We start from the raw sequence: 26997 nt of genomic DNA, 5'->3' as shown, positions 1-26997 counted from the left end.
AAACAATTCGGTCCAGATAGTTTGTGTGAGAGAAAGAAGGTGAAAATGGCGCCTCCCTAATGGTTCCCAGAGTACATACTTTATGGGAGTGTTAGCATGCTTTAATTTGGCAAGATTGTGTCTATGGGTGAGGAACAATAAAGAAATCTGCTAGGAAGAATCACATTGTGCCTTTTTTGATATTGGGAGTTCCTTCCTTCCTTCCTTCCTTCCTTCCTTCCTTCCTTCCTTCCTTCCTTCCTTCCTTCCTTCCTTCCTTCCTTCCTTCCTTCTCTGGATTCCCAGAAGGGAGAGACTGCATTGCAGAGAAGCAAAAGACAACTCGGTCCAGATAGTTTGTGTGAGAGAAAAAAGGTGAAAACGGTGCCTCCCTAATGGCTCCCAGAGTACATACTTTATGGGGATGTTAGCATGCTTTAGTTTGGCAAGATTCTGTCCATGGGTGAGGAAAAATAAAGAAATCTGTTAGGAAGAATCACATTGAGCCTTTTTTGATATTGGGAGTTCCTTCCTTCCTTCCTTCCTTCCTTCCTTCCTTCCTTCCTTCCTTCCTTCCTTCCTTCCTCCCTTCTTCATTGCATGTCCTAGGAAAGGGTTTCATTATGCTTAGCTCTCTGTGTCCTTCCTCCCTCCCTCCTTCCTTCCTCTCTCCTTCCTTCCTTCCTTCCTTCCTTCCTTCCTTCCTTCCTTCCTTCCTTCCTTCCTTCCTTCCTTCCTTCCTTCCTTCCTTCTCTGGATTCCCAGAAGGGAGAGACTGCATTGCAGAGAAGCAAAAGACAACTCGGTCCAGATAGTTTGTGTGAGAGAAAAAAGGTGAAAACGGTGCCTCCCTAATGGCTCCCAGAGTACATACTTTATGGGGATGTTAGCATGCTTTAGTTTGGCAAGATTCTGTCCATGGGTGAGGAAAAATAAAGAAATCTGTTAGGAAGAATCACATTGAGCCTTTTTTGATATTGGGAGTTCCTTCCTTCCTTCCTTCTTTCCTTCCTTCCTTCCTTCCTTCCTTCCTTCCTTCCTTCCTTCCTTCCTTCCTTCCTTCCTTCCTTCCTTCTCTGGATTCCCAGAAGGGAGAGACTGCATTGCAGAGAAGCAAAAGACAACTCGGTCCAGATAGTTTGTGTGAGAGAAAAAAGGTGAAAACGGTGCCTCCCTAATGGCTCCCAGAGTACATACTTTATGGGGATGTTAGCATGCTTTAGTTTGGCAAGATTCTGTCCATGGGTGAGGAAAAATAAAGAAATCTGTTAGGAAGAATCACATTGAGCCTTTTTTGATATTGGGAGTTCCTTCCTTCCTTCCTTCCTTCCTTCCTTCCTTCCTTCCTTCCTTCCTTCCTCCCTTCCTCATTGCATGTCCTAGGAAAGGGTTTCATTACGCTTAGCTCTCTGTGTCCTTCCTCCCTCCCTCCTTCCTTCCTCTCTCCTTCCTTCCTTCCTTCCTTCCTTCCTTCCTTCCTTCCTTCCTTCCTTCCTTCCTTCCTTCCTTCCTTCCTTCCTTCCTTCCTTCCTTCCTTCTCTGGATTCCCAGAAGGGAGAGACTGCATTGCAGAGAAGCAAAAGACAACTCGGTCCAGATAGTTTGTGTGAGAGAAAAAAGGTGAAAACGGTGCCTCCCTAATGGCTCCAGAGTACATACTTTATGGGGATGTTAGCATGCTTTAGTTTGGCAAGATTCTGTCTATGGGTGAGGAAAAATAAAGAAATCTGCTAGGAAGAATCACATTGCGCCTTTTTTGATATTGGGAGTTCCTTCCTTCCTTCCTATCTTCCTTCCTTCCTTCCTTCCTTCCTTCCTTCCTTCCTCTCTCCTTCCTTCCTTCCTTCCTTCCTTCCTTCCTTCCTTCCGTCCTTCCTTCCTTCCTTCCTTCCTTCCTTCCTTCCTTCCTTCCTTCCTGCCTTCTCTGGATTCCCAGGAGGGAGAGACTGCATTGCAGAGAAGCAAAAGACAACTCAGTCCAGATAGTTCCCAGAGTAAATACTTTAGGGGAGTGTTAGCATGCTTTAGTTTGGCACAATCCTGTCTATGGGTGAGGAACAATAAAGAAATCGAGTTCTACTCTCGCTTTAGGTATGAAAGCTGGCTGGGTGACTTTGACCAATCATGACGTGACTGTGAGTTCTAGTCCCACTTTAGTCACGAAAGCCAGCTGGGCGACTCTGGGCCCAAGGTCTCCCTTTTTCAGCCCAACTCGCCTCACAAGGTTGTTGTTTTATTAATTAATAAATTAAAAAAATCAAAGTTGGCAATGCTGCCAATTGCCGACACTCTGGGTGAATCGCGACAATCGAAACCAAGAAATCGCAACAGAAGCAGAGGAGGGGGGAAAAGGAGAGACGTCATCCTAAATGGGGCAGGGCTGAGGGAGGGTCGTGGGCTAAGGGGGCAGGGCTAATACCAAGAAATCCCACCCCCCTAAAAAAAAAAGAAGCCGGGCTCACCCATTCCTTCTTGCGGCTGTGGCTGGTGAAGTCGTAAACGGGGATCTTGACGCTCTTCCCTTGCTTGAGCTTCTTGAGAGTGGCGATCATCAGGTCGAAATCAAAAGCATCCGGGTGGTCGAAGTTGAAATCGTTGCTGGCAGCCAATTCCTGCTGCTCTTTCGTCAGAATCTGTCTCCCCCGCACACAAAAAAATGAGATTTAGGGCAGTGTTTCTCAACCTTGGCGACTTTAAGTCCTGTGGACTTCAACTCCCAGAATTCCCCAGCCAGCTATGCTTGGTTGAGAAACACTGATTTAGGGGAGGGGGGGGGGTGATGGACAGCCCTATACAGGTACCAGGAGTCCTTGATTTACGGCCACAATTGAGACCAACATATGGGATGGAACGGAACAGCCCAGCACAGCACAGAATAAGAGAGTTGGAAGGGACCTTGGAGATCTTCTAGTCCAACCCCCTGCTTAGGCAGGAAACCTTATCCTGACACAGGTTTCAGGCAAATAATTGCCCAATCTCTTCATGTCCAAGCTGCTCCAATGTTAAGAGCATCCACAACTTCTGGAAGCAAGTTGTTCCGCTGGTCAATAGTTCTCACTATTAGGAAGTTTCTCCGTAGTTCTAGGTGGCTTCTCTCCTTGACTAGTTTCCTGTTGTGGCCCACCAGCGGCTGGCAGATTCGGACAGTGAGGAGGTTGGGGAGGAACCTGGGCCAGTCTTGGAGTCTGGGGAAGGCTCGGGTGAGGGCTCTGTGTCGGAGGCAGAGAGTGGGCCAGCATCGTATGCCAGTTATCAGCTGCCTTCAGAGTCAGAGATCAGTGAGGCAGAAGAACAGCTGGAGCCTGTTCCCAGTGTGCGCATGCGCAGAGTTGCCAGACGAAGGGAACAGCTAAAGAACAGGTGTTGACTTGGGAATAAGGCCACAGGTGGACAGTGAATGGCCCTTTCCAGGGGGAATAAAAGAGGAGCGAAAGGGGAGTGGAGTTTGCAGGAGACCATTAGTTCATCCCTGCATTCTTGCCAAGTATTGCGGCGTCTGAAAGATATCGGCCCGGCCACTCTCCAAGCCTGATAAAGGTTGATAACTGTGAACTATCTTGAAAGACTGTGGGAGAGGAAAGCCTTTGCCAGAGAGGAATTCACTGTCAATTAAATAAAAGGGGTTTATCGGGATGAAGACTCGGCTTCGAGCTGTTGGGGAAGCCTAGCTCAGAACATCTCCACCCATTTGTTTCTTCGGGTGCTTTGGAAAATAGTTTGACTCCCTCTTCTTTGTGGCAGCCCTTCAAATATTGTGAGACTGCTATACCCCCCCTAGTCCTTCTTTTCATTAAACTAGACCAGGGGTCGGCAACCTTAAACACTCAAAGAGCCACAAAGGTCCTAACCGGAAGCCCCCCGTTCAATTCTGGAGCCAACCGAGTCTCCTCCTAGTGTGGCATCCTTTTTCCTATGCTGAACGGAAGTCCTGTTCCCCCACCATAGAGTCTCCTCCTAGTGTGGCATCCTTTTTCCTATGCTGAACGGAAGTCCTGTTCCCCCACCATAGAGTCTCCTCCTAGTGTGGCATCCTTTTTCCTATGCTGAACGGAAGTCCTGTTCCCCCACCATAGAGTCTCCTCCTAGTGTGGCATCCTTTTTCCTATGCTGAACGGAAGTCCTGTTCCCCCACCATAGAGTCTCCTCCTAGTGTGGCATCCTTTTTCCTATGCTGAACGGAAGTCCTGTTCCCCCACCATAGAGTCTCCTCCTAGTATGGCATCCTTTTTCCTCTGCTGACCGGAACTCCGGTTCCCCTACCATCGAGTCTCCTCCTAGCACGGCATCCTTTTTCCTCTACCTGTCCTAACCAAAAGCCCTATCAATTGTGGAGCCGACTGGAGACAGGGAGCTGCATCAGAGGGATGAAAGAGCCACATGCGGCTCCGGAGCCACAGGTTGCTAACCCCTGAACTAGACGAAACCCAATTTCTGCAACCGTCCTTCGTATGTTTTAGCCTCCAGTTCCGTAATCATCTTCGTTGCCCCTTCTCTTCATTCTTTCTTTACCTGACTCCTCGGTAGCCGCACCTGAGCTGTTGAAGGAGAGGAGTCTCACTTTTTCCCCTCCCTTCTTTTCAAGTCCAGCCAAACCCACCCACCCCCGAGTTAAAATGATGTTGGTCATTCTGAAGGGGAGAAATCTCACTGCTTGGCCCCATTCATCCTGTCTGCCTGGATTTCCAACTCCCCCGGAGTATCTGCTGGCTCTTCTCACCTTATAAAAGGAGTCCATGGAGAGCAAGACCACCCACGGCACGTCCAACGCCTCGATGATCATCCTGGCCACCGTGGTCTTCCCGGAAGCGCTGCCCCCTCCCAGACCTGAAGAGGAGCAAAATCCCAAAGCAGAACGTTGACCACAGTCTTGCAAGGTAGGCTCGGGTAAAAGAATGCTTTCTGGCTCCCGGCTGAAAAGGGAGAACTTCCAACCTGTAAACCTCACCTTGAATCCAGGGGGGGTGGGGGTTCAAAACATTTTAGCAACCGGTTCTCTGTTAACGGCAGCTAGAATTGTATTGGCTAAAAATTGGAAAAATGAGAAAATACCGACGCAGGAGGAAGCTATTTACAAAATAATGGGAATGTGCTGAAATGAGTAAATTGACATTTGGAATTAGAGAACAAGAAGATGAACAATTTTATAATAGCAATAGCAATAGCAGTTAGACTTATATACCGCTTCATAGGGCTTTCAGCCCTCTCTAAGCGGTTTACAGAGTCAGCATATTGCCCCCGACAACAATCCGGGTCCTCATTTCACCCACCTCGGAAGGATGGAAGGCTGAGTCAACCCTGAGCCGGTGAGATTTGAACAGCCGAACTGCAGAACTGCAGTCAGCTGAAGTAGCCTGCAGTGCTGCATTTAACCACTGGGCCACCTCGGCTCTATAAGACATGGGATTTATTTTATCAATGGCTGGATAAAAAAGACATGGAAGTTAAAGGTACTAGAGTATGTTATCAATACAAAAAAAAATAGAATGATATTGAATATAATATAAAGGCATATTATTATTGGATAGATTGAAGATGAAATAATGAAGTGTTCTAATATAAATGATCCCAATATTAAGTATAGCTCGTTGAAAATGAAGGAATATTTAGTGATAGTCAAACAAATAACGTACAATGATAATAATGTATATACACATATTGGATTTGATAACATGTGGTTTTATATAAATTGCAAGTGACGACTGTGGAAAGGGTGCACAAAAACCTTGTAACCAATCGACACACTGTGCGTAATGAAAGATGGTTTTATGTTTTATGTATTGTTTGTCAATGTCTGTTTAAAAAATAAAAAATAAATATTTTTTAGAAAAACATTTTAGCAACCGGTTCTCTGCCCAGGTGCTGGGTGGGTGTGGCCCAGTGGTGGGTTCCGGATCCCGTTGCAATCGGTACGCTGCAACGGGGCCCGGGGCCCACCATGTGGACACATGCAGCACACGCACAGCACGCGTGCATACGTATTACTGCCCGTGATGCTCCAGCTGCTCAGCAGAGCATCACGCAGGCGCCGTGCACATGGGCGAAAGCCCCGATCGGCTCAAATACTGGTAAGGAGAGCGGGCAGGCCCTCTGGAGCACCGTGTGGAGCGGTGCCTGGTGCTCCCAGCAGGCACCAGTCGTATCCCACCACCGGCGTGGCCATGGTGGGAGTGGCCTCCTTGGCCTGCTGCACCACGGTCTTGGGGGGGGGGGGATTTTCAGGCCCATTTCCAGACTTCCAGAACTTCCGGGAGTCCTGTTTTTCACCCTCCCCAGGATCCAGAGGTTTTTATTGAGCCTCCGGGAGGGTGAAAATAGCCTCTCCCGAGCTCCAGAGGCTGGAAACAGGTCCGTTTCTAGACTTCCGGAACTTCCAGAAGCCCCATTTTTGGTCCTCCCAGATCCTCCAAGCGGGCCCTGCCCTTACCTGGCATCCAAAACGGGCTGCGTGGAGACTGCTGGGAGCGGTGGAGGTGGATGGGCAGGGCCAGCCAGTTCTTGCAACTACTGGTTCCAAGTACCAGTGTAAAATTAGCATCCAGTTCAGCCGAACCGGTCTGAACCGGCTGAATCTCTTGGCTGCCACTGCTTCAAATTAGGTGACTTTATGACCTGTGGACTTCGATTCCCAGAATTCCTGAGCCAACCATGCTGGCTCAGGAATTCTGGGAGTTGAAGTCCACAGGTTGCAAACTTCTTCATAGCTGCCCATCTCTGCTTTATTCATAGAGATCGGGGCCTAACTTCCCTCCAGGGTAGATAAAAATCAATGTTGTGTTTTTTTTAATGGATTTCTTTCATTTAATTAAGACTTTTTAAAAATTTAAATCAGACTTTTTAAAATTTTTATCAAATTTATTTTAATAAAATGCTATTGGAATAAAAATCTATCTCAAGGTAGTTTTCTATATAAGATACCTTCCTAATTTAATTCATTCAGCACGAAATGGAGCTTAAGTTAGGTAGCGCGAGGCTGTATATTCTGCAATATTGGGACTGTCGGAGAGTCAAGAGTGGATCAGAGGAGCCGTTGCGGGACAGAGATGACAGCTGCTCTTTAAAAACCATGATTTAAATCGAGTTGATTTAAATCAGGGGTCCCCAACCTTTCGGACCTCAAGGACCACTAAATTCATAACTTTAAATCCCGCAGACCACTAATATGTTCAATGACCGGATGGGTGGAATGTGGCTAGGTGGTCATGTGACTGGGTGGGCGTGGCCAACGATGTCATTCACATCGAGGGGCGCCTCGCTAGCTTCTACTCGCCACTCCTCGCCTGCCCGCACGGGCTCCCCTTAAGGCCCCACCAGGAGAAAGAGTTGGCAAAACCGTTGGCTCAGTTCAAATTGGATCTGACAGAGAAGGCGGCTCGGCAGAAGCACCTCACTGAGGACTAGGAGCATGGGCTTTCCAAGCAGAGAGAAGACCATCTTGGCCAGGCACTGGCGCTTGGAGGCTCAGCGGGCTGAGATGGTCAGCCAGTTCCAGGCCATGATGCAGTCCCACTGGAACGAGGCCCTCCGGCTCTTCACCACCAGCGGCTCTTCCCTCCAGCCTTCACCCAAAGCCCCCCTCCAGGAGGCTGAAGCAGACCCCCGTCAGAAGTTCTCCCTGCCTCTGACCCACAAAAAAAGACCCCGAAGGGGGAGACTCTCTGCAGCAACACAAGCTTTCATTGCATATATCCATCCCAGGGGGCGTAGTTTGAGGACCCCGGATTTAATACAATATAAAAAATGCAAATCATTTTTCTTCCAACCGCCAGAATTTTCTTGCAGACCACTAATGGTCCACGGACCCCCAGTTGGTGACCGCTGAATTAAATCAGATCCACCCTGCCGTCTCCTGTGCCAAAGTGCCCTCTTTCCAACCCTACGCGGCGGCCCTTACCGATAACAAATGCCTCTTTTGACTGTGTGCCATGTTCGTTGTACCAAGGGGGCCGGCCTGCGGTGTAGATGGTCCTTTTACTGGTACGTAGAAGGGGAGGCTCCGATTTGGACTGGCTGGTGGTTCGCTTCCGGGGGGATTTGGTTCCGACAATGGTGGGCAGCAGCCTGTCTAAGGTGTCTGCACTGTGGTTGCTATAAAGGAAGAGAGAGAGAGAGAGAGAGAAATGGTTAGATAGATAAATAGGTAGGTAGGTAGGTAGGTAGATGATAGACAGACAGATAGATAGACAGGATAGATGATAGACAGAGAGAGAGAAAGAGACATAGTCAAAAGAGGCATTTGTTATAGATAGATAGATAGATAGATAGATAGATAGATAGATGGATGGATGGATGGATGGATGGATGGATGGATGGATGGATGGATGGATGGATGGATGGATGGATGGATGGATGGATGGATGGATGGATGGATGGATGGATGGATGGATGGATGGATGGATGGATGGACGGACGGACGGACTGACTGACAGACAGATGTTATAGATAGATAGATAGATAGATAGATAGATAGATAGATAGATAGATAGATAGATAGATAGATAGATGGATGGATGGATGGATGGATGGATGGATGGATGGATGGATGGATGGATGGATGGATGGATGGACAGATAGATAGATAGATAATAGACAGATAGGTATAGATGATAGACAGACAGGATAGATGAGAGAGAGAGAAAGATCTGTTTTTGTTTATCAGCAGGCAGAATAACAGAATAACAGAGTTGGAAGGGACCTTGGACACTTTCCACTGGTTAATTGTTGCCACTGTTAGGAAGTTTCTCCTTAATTTAGTTAGGAGAAGTTAGGAAGGTTGGTTCTCTCCTTGATTAGTTTCAATCCGTTGTTTTTTGTCCTGTCCTCTGTGTGTTTTGGAAAATAAGTTGACCCCCCTCTTCTTTGTGGCAGCCTCTCAAATACAGAAACACTGCTATCATATCCCCTCTTGTCCTTTTCTCTAGACTAGGCATACCCAATTCTTGCAACTTCATATGCTTCCTATGTTCTTCATATGCTTTAATCCCCAGGCCTTTGATCCTCTTAGTTGCTCTTCTTTGCACTTTTTCCAAAGCCCCAGTATCTTTTTTTTTTGTAATGTGGTGACCAAAACTGGATGCCCTATTCTAGGAGTGATCTTACTAAGGCTTTGCAAAGCGGTATTACTACTACCCATAGTTGATGTGGTTTTGATTCTATGCCTCTGTTTATTCAAGGGCAGTATTCTAAAAAAAAAAAAAAATTCGGTAAAAGCAAAACATTTTGTAAAAACGTAAGTCTGGCTTAGACTGCAAATGCACAATTAGCCTCTTTAAACTCCTCCTATCCTTACATGAAACACAAACCCCCAAACAATCAGAACACACCTCCACCCAATCAGGACACACCTCCACCCAATCAGGACACAGCCAAGCTCCCACCCAATCAGTTCAAACCCCCACTGGCAGTTAAAAGGAAGAAACAGCCGAGATCTCACATTGCTCCTGGAAGCACCAAGCCTGAAGAAGCCTGAAGATGATGAATGAGACTTCGTCAAAACGTCGCCAAGACATCTCCAACTTTACGTGGGAGAAAACCTGAATAACTAGAGACCTACATACTAACAGCCGCGAAAACCTCAGAAAACACACACACACACACACATATATATATGTATGTATGTATGTATGTATGTATGTGTGTGTGTGTGTGTGTATATATATATATATGTGTGTGTGTGTGTGTGTGTATACTTTTATGTGTGTGTTGTGACTTTTATTTTTATATATATATATATATATATATAAAAATAAAAGTCACAACACCTGGTATGCCCAAAATATGGGAGGAAGTTAACTGCTTCCATTATCTGTCAATCGGCTCGTCACAAGAGTCCATCACGACAGAAACCCAATATTTTTACTGTTGCCTTTTGTACATTTGTGTTGTATTTTTGCTGATAAATAAATCCCAGAAATTCGATTCCCAGTAAGAGTATGGCTAGCTGATGAGAGCTAAATAGCTTGAAATAGATCTATACTAGTCTCCCTTTATTTATTTATCAGCAAAAATACAACATACATACATACATACATACATACATACATACATACATACATACATATATTTGGATACGTATAATTTTATCTTTATTTCTGTTTTAAAGATCTGCTTGCAGTTGGGTTATTAAAGACAGAGGAGGGATGAAAAAACAAGGAAATTATTTTTTTTTCTGGGTTGTTTTCAAGCGAGTTCGTTCTTATCTGTAGATTCCAGATGGAGACCCAAATAAAAAGGAAACCTCCACCCAGCTAAAATGAGATTAAGGCTGACCACAGGCTGGGTTTTGGCCAGCTGGCAGGATAAGAGATCAAAACAAGGTCACTGTGGAAATTTGAACCCAGAAGTATTGCCTGCAGAATTTCCTGTCACAGAGGCTCTTCAACTTCAGAATTCAGAAGAGTAGAGTTGGAAGGTACCTTGGAGGTCTTCTAGTCCAGCCCCCTGCTAGAGAAGAAGACTGGACAAATGGCTATCCAATCCCCTCTTAAAACCCTCCAGACAGTGTTGAAGCATTCACAACTTCTGGAAGCAAGTTGTTCCACTGATTCATTGTTCTCACTGTCAGGAAATTCCTCCTTAGTTCTAAGTTGCTTCTCTCCTTGATTAGTTTCCATCCATTGCTTCTTGTTCTGCCCTCAGGTGCCTTGGAGAATAGTTTGACTCCCTCTTCTTTGTGGCAACCCCTGAGATATTGGAAGATGCTATCATGTCTCCCCTGGTCCTTCTTTTCCTTAAACTAGACATACCCAGTTCCTGCAACCGTTCTTCCTATGTTTTAGTCTCCAGTCCCCTAATCCTCTTTCTTGCTCTTCTCTGCACTCTTTCTAGAGTCTCCACATCTTTTCTACATCGTGGCAACCAAAACTGAATGCAGGATTCCAAGTGTGGCCTTCCCAAGGCCTTATAAAGTGGTATTAACACTTCTTGTGATCTTGATTCTCTCCCTCTGTTTATGCAGCCTAGAACTGTGTTGGCTTTTTTGGCAGCTGCTGCACAAGGCTGGCTCCTATTTAAATGGTTGTCCACTAGGACTCCAAGATCCCTTTCACAGTTACTGCTATTGAGCCAGATACCACCTATTGTACACCTGTACATTTAGTTGTTCTTGCCTAAGTCCAGGTTCTTATAAGTCTCCCCCCTTGAACTGCATCTTGTTGGATATTAACGACGGAAGAAGAAGAAAAAAGATTCAGTTTGCATTTGAATTTTCAGTGCCCGAAGCAAAATACCCAAAGCAAAATGGAAGTTCTTCCAACTTCACAACTTCCTTTATTTTACAACACAATTTAAAAAAGAAAAAAATTAGGGAAAAGTTTATTAAACATAAAAATGTGGATGACAATAGTAAAACAAATAAATTCTTTGAAGTGTTAATACTATTTTATACTTGGTAAGGCCATACTTGGAATACTGTATTCAGTTTTGGTTATCACAGGGTTAAAAAAAAGATGAGACTCTAGAAAGAGTGCAGAGAAGAGCAAGAAAGAGGATTAGGGGACTGGAGGCTAATAGCAATAGCAGTAGACTTATATACCGCTTCATAGGGCTTTCAGCCCTCTCTAAGCGGTTTACAGAGAGTCAGCATATTGCCCCCAACAATCTGGGTCCTCATTTTACCCACCTCGGAAGGATGGAAGGCTGAGTCAACCCTGAGCCGGTGAGATTTGAACCGCTGAACTGCTGATCTAGCAGTAGCCTGCAGTGCTGCATTTAACCACTGCGCCACCTCGGCTCTGAAACATATGAAGAACGGTTGCAGGAACTGGGTATGTCTAGTTTAATGAAAAGAAGGACTAGGCATGATAGCAGTCTTCCAATATCTCAGGGGCTGCCACAAAGAAGAGGGAGTCAAGCTATTCTCCAAGGCACCTGAGGGTAGAACAAGAAGCAATGGGTGGAAACTAATCAAGGAGAGAAGCAACTTAGAACTGAGGAGAAACTTCCTGACAGTGAGAACAATTAATCAGTGGAACAGAATTTGCCTCCGGAAGTTGTGAATGCTCCAACACTGGAAGTTTTTAAGAGGATGTTGGACAGTCATTTGTCTGAAATGGTATAGGACAGTGTTTCTCAACCTTGGCGACTTTAAGTCCTGTGGACTTCAACTTCCAGAATTTCCCAGCCAGCTGTGCTGGCTGGGGGATTTTGGGAGTTGAAGTCCACAGGACTTAAAAGCCGCCAAGGTTGAGAAACACTGATGTAGGGTTTCCTGCCTGAGCAGGGGGTTGGACTAGAAGACCTCCAAGGCCCCTTCCAACTCTGTTATTCTATATTCTTTTGAAGTCAGATATCTGCAAAAACCTGTGCTTGACAGGCCGAATCGCAATCACAAATGTAATTGCAAAAGCAATTACAGAGAAAAATAACGACGTTTTGACACCCTATTTTAAAATTTCTAAACTTCAACAAACACCAAGGGGACCAGTGGGGAAAAAAATAATTGGGAAAACTTCACCATTCCCAACACAAATTGGAATCCCTTCCGGGGGGGGGGGGGGGGAGTGATCAAACGATTATTTTTCTTTTCATTGGCAAAGTATTTAGCAAGCAGCCATGTCCCCCCCCCCCCCCAGCGAGAATTGGAGAGCGAAAGCCAAACCCCCAAGTGCCTTAAATTGTTCCACCAGCAGTAAACAAACCGGCTGTTATTCCCAGCCTGACGTCAAGAGGAGCAAAACGATGCCACGAAGAAATCGGTGCCCGGAACATTTGTGACTTATTCATGCAGCGCCAGCCGCTTACTTAGATCGTCAACGCAACTGGATTTGCAAAGAGGGCTTTGCAATCTCGCCGGGTAATTTATGCACATTGTGCCTGGTTCTTGTCATTTTTTAAAAAAAATAGCTCTGATTTTTTTTTCATTTCTGTGCAATTTATTATTTTATTTATTCATTAGATTTTTTTTAAAGCTCGCTTTTACTATTTTGTAAGTAACTCAAGGCGGCAAATATACTTGATCCTTCTTCCTCCTCTTCCCCTCCCCACCCTTAAGACAATAATTATGTGTGGTGGGTTGAGCTGTGAGAGGGGGGGGGAGGTCTGGCCCAAAGTTAACCAGCTGGCTTTCACGCCAAAGGCAGGACTAGAACTCACCGTCCCCTGGTGATCGACCCGAAGCCTCCCAAATGGCTTTTGTGCCTAAACAGGACTGGAACTCACTTTCTCCTGGGGATTGGCCCAAAGTCACCTAGGCAGTTCACATGTTTAAGGTGGACTAGAACTCACCATCTCCTGGTAACTGGCTCCAAGTCACCCAGCTGGCTTGCATGTCTAAGGCGGGACTAGAACTCACTTTCTCCTGGTGACTGGCCCCAAGTCATCCAGCTGGCATTCCTGCCTAAGGCAGGACTAGAACTCACTTTCTCCTGGTGACTGGCCCCAAGTGACCCAGCTGGCTTGCATGCCTAAGGCAGGACTAGAACTCACTTTCTCCTGGGGATTGGCCCAAAGTCACCTAGGCAGTTCACATGTTTAAGGTGGACTAGAACTCACTTTATCCTGGTGACTGGCCTCAAGTCACCCAGCTGGCTTGCATGCCTAAGGCGGGACTAGAACTCACTCTCTCCTGGTGACTGGCCCCAAGTCACCCAGCTAGCATTCCTGCCTAAGGCAGGACTAGAACTCACTTTCTCCTGGGGATTGGCCCAAAGTCACCTAGGCAGTTCACATGTTTAAGGTGGACTAGAACTCACCATCTCCTGGTAACTGGCCCCAAGTCACCCAGCTGGCATTCCTGCCTAAGGCAGGACTAGAACTCACCATCTCCTGGTGATTGGCCCAAAGTCACCTGGCCGACTTTCACGCCAAAGGCGGGTCTAAAATTCCCCATCTCCTTGTGATCGGTCCAAAATCACCAGCCGGCTTTCACGCCTAAAAGCGGGACTAGGACTCACCGTCTCCTGGTTTCTACCCGATCCCCTTCCCCACTAGGTAAAATATCGGCACGATCCAAGTACGCAACGGCCAAATCGAAGAAGACATGCGCGTGTACACAGAGAAAGAGGAATAAACTGCTAAAAGATACTGAATTGCACATAATGGGCAACTTCTATTTTAATCGGGCACGTGCTATATACGTACAAACAGATTTTTGCACCCTCAGCCTTCCCCCACCCCCACCCCAGTTCAGTTTGGTTCCTGGCAAAATCCTGAACTTAGCGAAATTCCTGGGAAATTTGCACGCCCAGCTGAAGGGCACCAGGTTGGAGAAGAGTAGCAGGTAAACATCCGGCGTGCCAGGGAGCATCTTAAGGATATATATGTTTACAGCAGCCTTGAGTTGGCTTAGAGATTTGGTTGTCAAGTTTCTGTTGGCAGGGTTAAGGTTGCAGAAGAGCGAAGCGGAGGAGCGGTTGAGCAAAAATTAAGGTGACCAGATTTTCAGATTGGAAAAGAGGGACGCCTTTGACCGGGGTGGGGGGGGGTGTTGATTAAAAAAAATTTTTTTTGTCAAAAGGTCACCCCAGGACACTGAAACCAGCATAAATACGAATCTGTTGCCAAACAAAATTTTGATCACGTGACCATGAGGATGCTGCAACGGTCGCTAAGTGTGAAAAATGGTCGCAACGGTCGCTAAGTGTGAAAAATGGTCATCAGTCACTTTTTTCAATGCCATTGTAACTTTGGTCACTAAATGTTTTCCCCCTCCTCGAGACTCCTCACTTCTTCCTTCATTCCTCTTGCTTATCTACCTTCACCTTATCCGTCTTCTGCTCTTTCCCTCTCTTCCTTCCTTTCTCCTTCCATCCTCTCTTCTTTCCTCACTCACTCCCTTCCTCCTTTTTTCTCTTCCTTCCTCCTTCCATTCTTTCAGCTTCATTTCTTTTGCCTATCTACCTTCTCTGTCTTTCTGCTCTTTCCATTTCTCTCTTCCTCTTCGCTTCTGTTCCTTCCTCCTTCCCTCCTTTCCTATTTCTTCCTTCTTCCTTCCTTCTGCCTATCTACCTTCACCTTCTCTGTCTTTCTGCTCTTTCCCTGTCTTCCCCTTTCCTCCCTCCCTTCTTTCCTTTCTAGTAACATACATCCGAAATAGTCTATACGGAGGTTCTCCGTCAGCCAGGCCAGAGGGAACCTGTCCCAGGAATTTCTTGGTTTTTCTTTTGAAGACATTTTGCTTCTCATCCAAGAAGTCTCTTCTCCAGCTTGGAATATCATCCTTTCGGATGAGTTGAAGAAGCACCTTGGATGAGAAGCGAAAGGTCTTCAGACAAAAACCAGAAAGTCTTGGCGGAAAAAAGCACCTTTGGGACATCCAAAATAGCTTACAAACCCACAACGTTTTGTCCTAGCGCAGCTCACAACCAGTTCTTCAGTGTGAGGCCCCTAAAGCAGAGATCTTCCCAACTGGGCAACTTTTAAGACTTGTGGACTTCAACTCCCAGAATTCTCCAGCCAGCATAGCTGAGAGAGGAGGACTGGAACAAAGTTACCCAGCTGGCTCCTGGTGTTCAACCCAATGTCTCCCATATACCGTGTTTTTCGGAGTATAAGACGCAACGGAGTATAAGACGCACCAAGGTTTTGAAGAGGCAAATTAAAAATAAAGTAGGTAGGTAGAGAGAAATAGAGAGAGAGAGAGAAATACAGTAGGTAGGTAGGGAGAGAGAGTGTAGGTAGGTAGGTAGGTAGGTAGGTAGAGGAATCGAGAGAGAGAAATAGAAAGAGAGAGAAATACAGTAGATAGGTAGGGAGAGAGAGAGAGTAGGTAGGTAGATCACAGCTGTGAAAAGAAGTTTCTTCTCTGCAGTTATTACGTTAGTGAGCAGGTTGTTAAGTGAATCCGGCTTCCCCATTGACTTTGCTCACCAGAAGGACGCAAAAGGGGATCACGTGACCCCCCCCCCAGAACTCTGCAACCGTCATAAGTATGAGTCAGCTGCCAAGCGCCTGAATTTTGGTCACATGACTACAGGGATGCTAAATATGAAAATCGGTCATAAGCCCCTTTTTTCAACTTTGCTCGGACACTAAACAAAACGTTGCAAATTAAGGACTACCCATATTCCTCTGCTTATGAGTTCATTTAGCGACCGTTCAAAATTATAACGGCATTTTAAAAAGTGGATTTCTTGCAGTCCTCGTACTTACGACCATTACAGCATCCCCGTGGTACTGTGATCAACATTCGGGCGCTTGGCAACTGAGGGCATCTGACAAGCAAAGTCAAAGGGAGAACCGAGATTCAATTAATAACCACAGGATTCCCTTAACAACTACAGTGATTCACTTAACGACGGTGGCAAAAGGTCAAAAAAGTGGGCAAAACTCAACTGAACAGCCGAAATTTTGAATTGAATTGTGGGTGTAACTCAAAGACTATTTATAATCCCTACTTCCAGTGCAACGCAGACATCAGGAAAAAATATTATTGGGACTTACCTCCAGCCCATATCTTACACCTTTAAAAATCTATGATTTGGGGGGGGGGGAGGGGGATAGAAAAGGGCTTAGATATTTTGTCAACTAATTTTTGTTTAGAATATGTTATAAAAGTCTAAGGCTATTGGATGACTCTGTAATAATTAATGAAATGCCATTAGGGGGTTGTGTTTTTTAACTATGGATTATTCTAGGCAAAAGGACATTAAAACGATTTCAGTTAAATGAGAACTAGGATATGTTGAAAGTTAAGACTCATCAAGAACTTTGACATTTGATATGAATGTAAGTAATTGGAAGAGATGCACGAAAGCTAATTGTAAGCAATTGACACACTTTCTACAAGATGTAATATAAGATGATTATTTTTGTGTGTGTTGTTTGTTTAATAAAAATTAAAAAAAAAAGTTTTTAAAAAATCTATGATTCTTTAACTTTTTGGTGCATCCCAAAACTACACCTTACATTCAACATTGTACCCCAAAAGATTCAAACCCCCCTGATCTGAAGAAACCCCAGATTTAAGATAAGCACCACAACTTATATCTCCTTTTTTGGGGGGAGCAAAAAAAAAAAAAAAGGAGGTATACTCCACTTCAAGACTTCCTGTAAAAAACAAACAGACCAAAACTCCATGCATTTCCTCTACAGAAAGCCAGGAAAAGCAAGTTTAGAAGAAGGAAATAAAATAAAAAATATTGAGGTTCTGCAACGCTTTGGATGCACGGATACTCACCCGCTACCACCAGCTCCCAAAGCCCTCACACCGGAAATCCTCACCCCTGAATACGCCGGCGATTGGTTCATCTCGGTTGAATCTCAGAGAGGTGGGGAAGGGACGAGAGACGGGTAGTTGGCAGAAGAAGAAGAAGAAACTTTGGGGAGAGAGGTCGATTCAGGTTGCGGCCTTAACCCCGTTGCCTTGAGGTCTCATCCTGGCTTAAAAGCATCCGGGGGTCTTTGGGACGCCTTCCTTTTCTCGTGTGTGTCTGTGTGTGTGCAAATTTAGGTCCCAGCTGGGATACCCGGAGAGAACCGGTGTTGTCGCACCGAGCAGAGGGAGAAAAAAGGGAGTCAGCGGAGCAGCAACTGAGAACTGGATCAACCGGCGTGCCTAAGAGGATAGCTTTAAACCGGAGATTAAATTCATCATTACCTGATATATTAATAGCACTGGCTTTCCACAGAGGACGGCAGTGCGCGACCTGAAGTCCCTTATGGTGCAGTGGCACCAAAAATAATAATAATAACACCAACACCACCACCCAGGACACAGAGAGAGAGAGACGGTGTGGTTCCTTCGGCTATTTAGACCTTGAATACAGATCTTAAGGCCGGAGGGGAAGCATTTGGGGAGGGAAGGGGTAGCATTGCAAACATAACGTGCGCTTCTCTGCAAACAGGTCGTGTGCTTCTCTGCAAACAGATATGTGCTTCTCGGGCGACACTGTTTTCCCCAAGGACTCGACGTTGGCAAGCCTCTTTTTCAGAAGGGAGCGACTCCCGCTACAGATATGATGGGGGACAGCCTGCTGCGCCGCCCAGCCAGCCAGATGTTCAGACTGGATTTGGCATCTTCTTGGTGCACTTCGGGAGTCCTTCGCCCGGGATAGGCAGACGTGGAGGTTTGGTGGCGTTAAAAGATATCGTGACAGAGGATAATCTGTTCCAAGTCAAGTTGCAATTGACCGACGGCGATAGCAATAAGACTGATAGACTGCTTCGCGGGGCTTTAACAACCCTCTTTAAGCAGTTTGCAGAGTCAGCCTATGCTCGCCCCCCTCCCCAACAATCGGGGTCCTCATTTTACCCAGCTCGGAAGGCTGGGAGGCAGAGGCAACCTTGAGTCGGTAAGGATCGAACTCCTGGGAGTGAAATGAATAAACTTCAATAAACTTGAAATTAGAGAACAGGAGGATGAGCAATTTTATAAGGTATGGGATTTGTTTTACCAATGGTTAGATTAAAAAAAACCTGGAATGAAATTATTTATGTACTGCCAGAAAGTTATAGTCATTGTTATGAAACTTTTTTGCTATGAAATAGAGTGTTTGATCATATGATATCTAAAGGACAATAATGTATTTAATGTATAAGAGTGGGATGATTTGAGCCCTATGTATAATTGTAAGTATTGACCATGTTATACTGGAAAGATTTTTATAGGTTAAATGTTGTGGCCCAGCAGGAGCCGTTGGAGCTGCCACCAGACTCCGACAGCGAGGGGCCCTTTGAGTCGGCTCTGGAGGATGTGGAGGACCCTGGACAGGGTTCCGACTCCGAGCAGGGTGCAGAGAGACTGGTTGGCCATCAGGTGGCGCCTGAGCCTTGGACCAGTGGGGAGGAGACAAGGGAGAGTGATCCAGAAGCCAGCAGTGAGTTGTTCCTGGATGCACGCCATCAAAGAGCTACTAGGCGTCAGGAACAATTACGCAATTACAGGAGGTAATTGCACTCAGCTGGTGGTCATTAAGCTCCTCTCCAGACTATAAAAAAGACTGCTTGTGCACACGCCCCTCTTGCATAAGTCAACGCATTGACTAAAGAGAACTGTTGTAACTAACTTGGCAGGCTGGATTGCTGCCAAGGTTCGTCGGAGTTGCTGCCAAGGTTCGTCGGAGTTGCTGCCAAGGTCCTTATCTGTTAACCCTAACCCTAAACCTAATCCTAACCCTTAACCTAACCCTAAAGCTAACCCTAAAGCTAACCCTAAACCTAACCCTTACCTTAAGTTGAATCGGCTTGCTTTCAAAGCGCTATTTAAAGCGCCCTTCTTTCTCTGCGCTGGCTGTTGTCGCCCTGTTGATGACATCAGCGACGCGGTTTAGTCGGGCGCAGTTTAATCGAGCACGGTTTTGACGGGTCACGGGCATGTAGAGCCCTCTATGTGGGCATGCACGCTGTTTCCAACTGCTCTTAGTAGGCACCAGAGCACCAGAAAACACCCTGAAAAACGCCCCCAAAACAGGCTGTTTTGGGGGACATTTTCAGGATATTTTCCAGGGCGTTTTTCAGCCAATCTGTGGGCTGTTTTCAGGCCATTTTGTCGCGTAAAAACATCCCGAAAACAGCCTGGAAAACGCCCCCCAAAACAGCCAAAAAGCAGGCATACATGCGCCAGCCAGCTCTAACACCCATGAAGACCAGCTGGCTGGTGCACCACATGCGTGTGCCAGAAAACCGAACACCAGCTGGCTGGTGCACACATGCGCCGGTACCAGCTGGTCTTCTGGTTTCTGGAGCTCCGTCACACCTGCATGCGTGTCCCGGTTTGGGCATTCAGTGCCGAAAAAGTTCGCCATCCCCGGCATAGTGCAACATTAATGCCGTATCAAGGGGTTTTCAATTCAACTGCACAGAATGTGAAGGATGTGTTTTATTTTTACAGTTACAGTATGGAGACGGTATTTAATTTCGTCGTACGAGGTGCAATGACAATAAAGCAAAATATAAAGTATCAAACGGGGCAAAACTCAACACATGTCGCACTTAACAAGAGAAATTTGAGGCGTCCAATTGTGGTCGCAAGCCGAGGACTATCTTGTACTAGAGAAGTGGGGAAGGATGAATGGCATTCATCTTCACAAGGGTTAAATGACCCCCTTTCCTTCCCTGGTATTTTGGGGGGAGGAAACAGACAAAGGATTATAATCTATGCCAGTGTTTTTCCCCAATCTTGGCAACTGCATAAGTCTGGATCAACAGAGGGATAGAATCAAGATCACGTGAAGTGTTTATACCACTTTATAAGGACTTGGGAAGGCCACACTTGGAATTCTGCATTCATCTTTGGTCACTATGATGTAGAAAAGATCCGGAGACTCCAGAAAGAGGGCAGAGAAGAGCAAGAAAGAGGATTAGGGGACTGGAGGCTAAAACATATGAAGAACGGTTGCAGGAACTGGGTATGTCCAGTTTAATGAAAAGAAGGACCAGGGGAGACATGATAGCAGTGTTCCAATATCTCAGGGGTTGCCACAAAGAAGAGGGAGTCAAACTATTCTCCAAGGCACCTGAGGGTAGAACAAGAAGCAATGGGTGGAAACTAATCAAGGAGAGAAGCAACTTAGAACTGAGGAGAAACTTCCTGAAAGTGAGAACAATTAATCAATGGAACAACTTGGCTCCAGAAGTTGTGAATGCCCCAACACTGGAAGTCTTTAAGAAGATGTAGGATAGCCATTTGTCTGAAGTGGTGTAGGGTTTCCTGCCTAGGCAAGGGGTTGGACTAGAAGACCTCCAAGGTCCCTTCCAATTCTGTTCTTCTATTCTAAACTTGAAGATGTGTGGCCTTCCAGCGAAGGCAACAACATGGCAACACAACTGAAGGGAAGAGATTAAAAAAAATTGCGCTTCTGAGTTTGGGACAAGTGGCAAAAAAAGTCTATATTATATTTCATTTTAAGATTCACCTCTGCTTTCTAATCAGTGGAAGGATTAAGCTGCCCCCTAGTGGCAGATACGGGCAGTCCCTGATACAGTAGAGCAGAAGTGGAAGTGGTCTACTATATAGGTAGTCCTCAACTTACAACTGTTCATTTAGCGACCGTTTGAAGTTACGCCACTGAAAAAAAGAGACTTAGGGCCTTTTTTCACACTTACGACCATGCAGCATCCCTGTGGTCACAATTCAGATGCTCAGCACCTGACTCCTATTTATGACGGTCGCTCCTCCTAGGGTCACGTGATCCCCCCTTTGTGACTTCTGATGAAGGGGGGGAAGCCGGATTCTACTTAATGACCGTGTTGCTAACTTAAGAGTATCAGTGATTCACTTAACAGCCATGGCAAGAAAGGTTGTAAATGGGGCAAAATTTACTTTAACAAATCTCTCGCATAGCAACAGAAAGGTTGGACTCAGTTGTGGTCATAAGTCGAGGACTTCCTGTAATGGTATGTGAGAAAGGCCTAGAAGAGGGGGAGGGTCAAACTCAATTTCATTGAGGGCCGCATCAGGGTTGTGTTTGACCTCGGGGGGGGGAGCTGGGGGGGCATGACTGGGTGGGCATGTCAGGGGCACCTGTGATGGCCAAGTGCTAAGGCAGGATTTCCATGAGACCCTCCCTCACTCTCATTATAATCTCATTCCTTTCTTCCTTCCTTTTCTTCTTTTTTCCTTCCCTCTTCTTACTCCTTCTCTTCTTCTAGAGGCTAAAACATAGGAAGAACGGTTGCAGGAACTGGGTAGGTCTAGTTGAATGAAAAGAAGGACTAGGGGAGACAGGATAGCAGTCTTCCAATATCTCAGGGGTTGCCCCAAAGAAGAGGGAGTCAAGCTCTTCTCCAAGGCACCTGAGGGCAGAACAAGAAGCAATGGGTGGAAACTAATCAAGGAGAGAAGCAACTTAGAACTGAGGAGAAACTTCCTGACAGTGAGAACAATTAATCAGTGGAACAGAAGTTGCCTCCAGAAGTTGTGAAAGCCCCAACACCGGAAGTTTTAAAGAGGATGTTGGATAACCATTTGGCTGAAACGGTATAGGGTTTCCTGCCTAGGCAGGGGGTTGGATTAGAAGACCTCCAAGGTCCCTTCCAACCCTGCTATTCTACCCTATTCTATTAAAACTAATCCCCAATTTAGTTATTCACTTAACCACTGCAGTATTCACTTAACATCCACGGCAAGAAAAGTCGTAAAATGGGGGCTGGACAAATGTCTTCCTTAGCCAGACATTAATTTTCGGCTTCATTGTATTCGCAAATACAGGACTAGCTACAATCGCCAAGAAGTCAAAATTTGCTTCCCGTTGTGAACTTATACAGCATGGACCGAAATTTAATTGGTGTGTCTATTCCCAGGAGGTGTGAACACGCCTGTTCTCCCTGCTCTGTTCTTCTGTACTCGTGGAAAAGAAATGTCTTTTGTTCCATCGAGCAATGGCAGGCCAGGACTTGTGTTAAGCTAATGCAGGGTCATAAATCAAGGCTGTGGGGGAAGGTGTAAAAACGGAATTTCAAACTGTATTTTGCAGGATACGGAAATTCCCCCAAAACTTGGAAGAGTGAGAAAGGCAGAAGAATAACAACAATAAATACAGATGGGTAGTTCCCGACTTACGCCCACATTTGAACTCAAAATTTCATGCCTAAAGTAAGACTAGAACTCACTGTCTCCTGATGATTGGCTCAAAGTCACCCAGTTGGGTTTCATGCCTAAGACGGGTCTAGAATTCACCGTCTCCTGGTGATTGGCTCAAAGTCACCCAGTTGGCTTTCATGCCTAAGGCAGGACTAGAATTCACCATCTCCTGGTGATTGGCCCAAAATCACCCAGCTGGCTTTTATGCCTAAGGCAGGACTAGAATTCACCGTCTCCTGGTGATTGGCCCAAAGTCACCCAGTTGGCTTTCATGCCTAAGGCGGGACTAGAATTCACCATCTCCTGGTGATTGACCCAAAGTCACCCAGTTGGCTCTCATGCCTAAGGCGGGACTAGAATTCACCGTCTCCTGGTGATTGGCCCAAAGTCACCCAGTTGGCTTTCATGCCTAAGGCGGGACTAGAATTCACCATCTCCTGGTGATTGGCCCAAAGTCACCCAGTTGGCTTTCATGCCTAAGGTGGGACTAGAATTCACTGTCTCCTGATGATTGGCCCAAAATCACCCAGTTGGCTTTTATGCCTAAGGCAGAACTAGAATTCACCATCTCCTGGTGATTGGCCCAAAGTCACCCAGTTGGCTTTCATGCCAAAGGCAGAACTAGAATTCATTGTCTCCTCCTTTCCAGCTTGGCACCATAACCATTAAAGCTATAACTGGCTCCAAATTAGTAAAACAAATGAACAATGGAAAAAGCTCAATAATTTTTCATTTTGACTTTTCACCTCGCACAAAGGCCACTTGGTGGGTTGATGGATGTGTGTGTTGTGAAAACTAAAACAAAAAGAAAAAACGAACTAATTGAATGCTCAGTGAGTCATATAAACATTTGGAGCAGGTGACCGCAAATCCTTCCTTCTGTTGTGGTTGGAGGGAAGCATTTGACTCAAAACCACAACTTCACACCTCCTTTTTCCTTTCCCAAAAACGGAACAAAATAAATATACAAGTAGTCCTCAAGGTATGACAACAACAACGGAGCCCGAAATTTACGTTTCTAAACAAGGCAGTTGTTAATTGAGTTATGCCCCATTTTACAACTTATTTTGCCACCGTTGCTAAATGAATCAGCGTAGATTTGCTTTTTTCAATGCCACTGTAACTCTGAATGGTCACTATGGTTCAAAATGAAGGATTACCCGTAAATTAATCTGATAATTAAATCTAATAAAGAAATTGATTGATTGAATGAATGAATGAATGGGCTGCAACGATTGAGTGAAAATGGTCGTGTAACATTTTTCAATGCCATTGTCATTTCGAACGGTCATTAACACAGGTTGGTTATAAATTGAGGACTACCTTTCAATTAACCTAATAAATAAATGGCAAGTCTAGACAGCATCCTAAAAAGCAGAGGCATAACCCTGCCAACAAAAGTACGTATAGTCAAGGCTGTGATTTCCCCAGTTGCAATGGATGGCTGTGAAGGTTGGACCATAAGGAAGGCTGAGCACCAAAGAATGGAGGCCTTTGAACTCTGGTGCTGGAGAAGACTCCTGCATTGTGTCCCTTGGACTGCAAGGCCATCCAACCGGTCAGTCCTAGAGGAGATCCACCCTGGCTGCTCTTTAGAAGGCCGGATCCCGAAGAGGAAACTCAAAGACTTTGGCCACCTCATGAGAAGGAAGGACTCCCTGGAGAAGAGCCTCATGCTGGGAACGACGGAGGGCAAAAGAAGAAGAAGGGGACGGCAGAGAAGGAGGGGGCTGGATGGAGTCACCGAAGCAGTTGGCGTGAGCTTCAATGGACTCCAGAGGATGGGAGAGGACAGGAAGGCCTGGAGGAACATGGTCCATGGGATTGCGATGGGTCGGACACGACTTTGCAACTAACAACAACAATAAATACATCTAATAAAGAAATTGAATGAATGAATGAATGAATGAATGAATGAATGAACGAATGAATGAAGAACAAGAACTCCATACCTCTCAGCCCCCTCTGGACTTTGTACCCAAAACGCCTGAATTGACAAGCCCCCCCCAGCCCCCAAGAGACAACATGCCAAACTCTAGGCATTAACTATCTTAATCCTCTATTGTCTCGCACCGATTTGCTGTTAAAGAAAAGCCAGGCCAGCTGCATCAGGCGCCAAACCACAATTTCACTGCTCCCCCCCCCCCGCGTCCATGGCTATGAGGCTTTGGGGGGGGGGGGGGAGAGGAACAAGAGGGGAGGAGGAACAAGAAAATCCCAGAACAGAAAAGCCCTAGTAAAACCACACTTAGATTACTACATCCAGTTTTGGTCACTACACTATAAAAAAGATGTCGAGACTCTAGAACAGTGTTTCTCAACCTTGGCCACTTGAAGATGTCTGGACTTCCAACTCCCAGAATTCCCCAGCCAGCCTTCGCTCCAAGTGGCCTCAACGTCTGTTTAAAAAGGATGCAAATGACCAGCTGTCTGCAAGGAGGATAAATCCTTCTAGTCCCCACCATCCAGTCAGAGCTGAAGAAGCTTCTTGGATGAAAAAAAACCAGAAAGTCCAGTTGCCTCTTGACAAAAAGCCCCATTGGAACAACGTTGAGCCGGATGCCTAAGCATCTCCATATAGACATTCTTGACAACGGTGGCCCCATGCCTATCATGCCTCTAGGGATGGATCCAAGCCCTCACAAACTTCTAGTGGCCAGCTGTTCCGCTGGCTTCAACTGTTCTCAACCCGTCAGGAGATTTCTCCTTGCTCCGTTCTAAGGCTGATCTCTCTCTCTCTGTCTTTCTCTCTCTCTTTCTTTCTCCCTCTCTCTGTTGCTTTCTCTTTCTCTCTCTCTTTCTCTCTCTCTGTCTCTTTCTCTCTTCCTCTCTCACATTCACTTTCTCCCTCTCTCTTTCTCTCCCTCTCTTTCTCTCTCTCTCTTTCTTTCTCCCTTCCTCTCTCTCTCTCTCTCTTTCTCTCTCTGTCTTTCTCTCTGTTTCTTTCTTTCTCCCTCTCCCTGTTGCTTTCTTTCTCTCTCTTTCTCTCTTTCTTTCCCTCTCTCTCTCTTTCTCTCTTCCTCTCTCGCACTCGCATTCTCCCTCTCTCTTTCTCTCCCTCTCTTTCTCTCTCTTTCTTTCTCCCTTCCTCTCTCTCTCTCTCTCGCTTTCTCTATCTTTCTCTCTGTTTCTTTCTTTCCCCCTCTCTCTGTTGCTTTCTCTCTCTCTCTCTCTCTTTCTCTCTCTATCTCTCTTTCTCTCTCTGTCTCTCCCTCTCTCTCGCTAGCTTTCTCCCTCTCTCTTTCTCTCTCTCTCTTTCTCTCTCCCTTCATCTCTCTCTCTCTTCCTCTCTCTCTCTCACACAAACACCAGCTTTTGCTTTTACCTGTCTCTACAAGCCTGTCCTCTTTTCTCTCTCTCTCTCTCTCTCCATCCCCACCCCGCTTTCTTCTTTTCCTCCTTCATTCCCCCGAGGTAGAGCCTCCATCTCCAGGGGAAGTCTACCCTGCAACCTGCCTTAGCCCCACGAGCAAAGGCGTTTTCTGGATTTCTTTTAAAACATTCTTTTTTAAAAAGAGGAATCTAAGCCGGAGTGGCAGCCTCCTCCCCCGCCAAAAAAAAAAATAATTGCCCCGGAGGAAGCCAAGCAAGCAACAGGCGCCGCGCCCGTCCCGTAAAAGGGGGAAGATCTCGCACCCAGACCCCGCAGTGGAAGCCCCTCGGAGCTTCCCTCCACCCCACCCCATTCCCCGCCGCCCCTCTCCCCTCCATCCCGGCGGAGCCCCTGACCTGCCGTCCCCTCGGTCGCCTCTGCCCGCCCCGTCGGTCACTCCTGGCTCGGCGGCGGCGAGAGCTGCAGCCATAGTCGCTCCGATCAGCTGTTGAGAAGCCAGGCAGCGAGAGAGGGGCGGAGCCGCGTCCCGCCCCGCGGCATTCTGGGACGCGTAGTCCTCCCGCGGAGAGAAAAGCCCTTCTGGTCGGCGGGGAGAGGCGGCTCGGTGGACTACGCGGCCCAAGGAGCTTCGCGGCCTCTGGCCTGACGGGAGTTGTAGTCTTGCGGGCCCTCGCTGGGGAAGGCGGGTCGGCGCCAAGGAAAGGAAAGCGAAAGGAGGGCGTTGCCTCTTAACGACCCGCTTAACGACCGTGTCTCGCTTTTGCGGGATTGGGACGGCCAAGAAAGCGAGTAAAACATAGTCCCCGACTTACAACAGTTTGTTTAGTGACCGTTCAAGGCATATTGGGAATGGAAAACAGCTAGGGAGTAAAATATAGACTGATAGACAAAATAGGGAATGATAATTTGGATTAACTTTGAAGGAGCCATTAATGATGCTGTTGATAATTTAGAAAGGAACGAAGTGTAAAATGGAAAATATCAAAAGAGAATAATAGAGCTGGAGTTGGAATAGAATGATGATGTAAAATAAATGGAAGATGTAAAAGGAAGAAAACACCAGACAACACACTTGGTTAATAAATATGTGTCCCAAAAAATAAATTAAAAACTTGACAGCTTAAAAAAAAAGGACTCCAGGCATATTGTGTGGAAGTTCCCCAGCATTTATTTTACAGACAAACACTAGGTTAGACTAAAGGTTCCCCTTGCACATCTGTGCTAGTCG

At 46.2% G+C, this 26997-nt stretch overlaps 1 protein-coding gene across 2 annotated transcripts; it reads right to left on the bottom strand.

Moving 5' to 3' along the window:
- Nucleotides 1-2441: 2441 nt before the first annotated feature.
- Nucleotides 2442-26270, bottom strand: UCKL1 (uridine-cytidine kinase 1 like 1; the record flags this gene model as incomplete). 2 transcript variants are annotated; one of them, XM_087720612.1, is given in 4 exon segments in its annotated part: nt 2442-2612; nt 4697-4803; nt 7871-8064; nt 26165-26270. In XM_087720612.1, coding segments are annotated over 4 exon segments (546 nt in total), but the record flags the coding sequence as incomplete, so codon positions are not given.
- Nucleotides 26271-26997: the final 727 nt, after the last annotated feature.

Source organism: Thamnophis sirtalis, unplaced genomic scaffold (assembly GCF_051295495.1).
Source record: "Thamnophis sirtalis isolate CommonGarterSnake01/CBP01778 unplaced genomic scaffold, rThaSir2_p1.2 scaffold_7, whole genome shotgun sequence".
NCBI lineage: Eukaryota > Metazoa > Chordata > Lepidosauria > Squamata > Natricidae > Thamnophis > Thamnophis sirtalis.
This window is presented reverse-complemented; position numbering and strand designations above follow the sequence as displayed.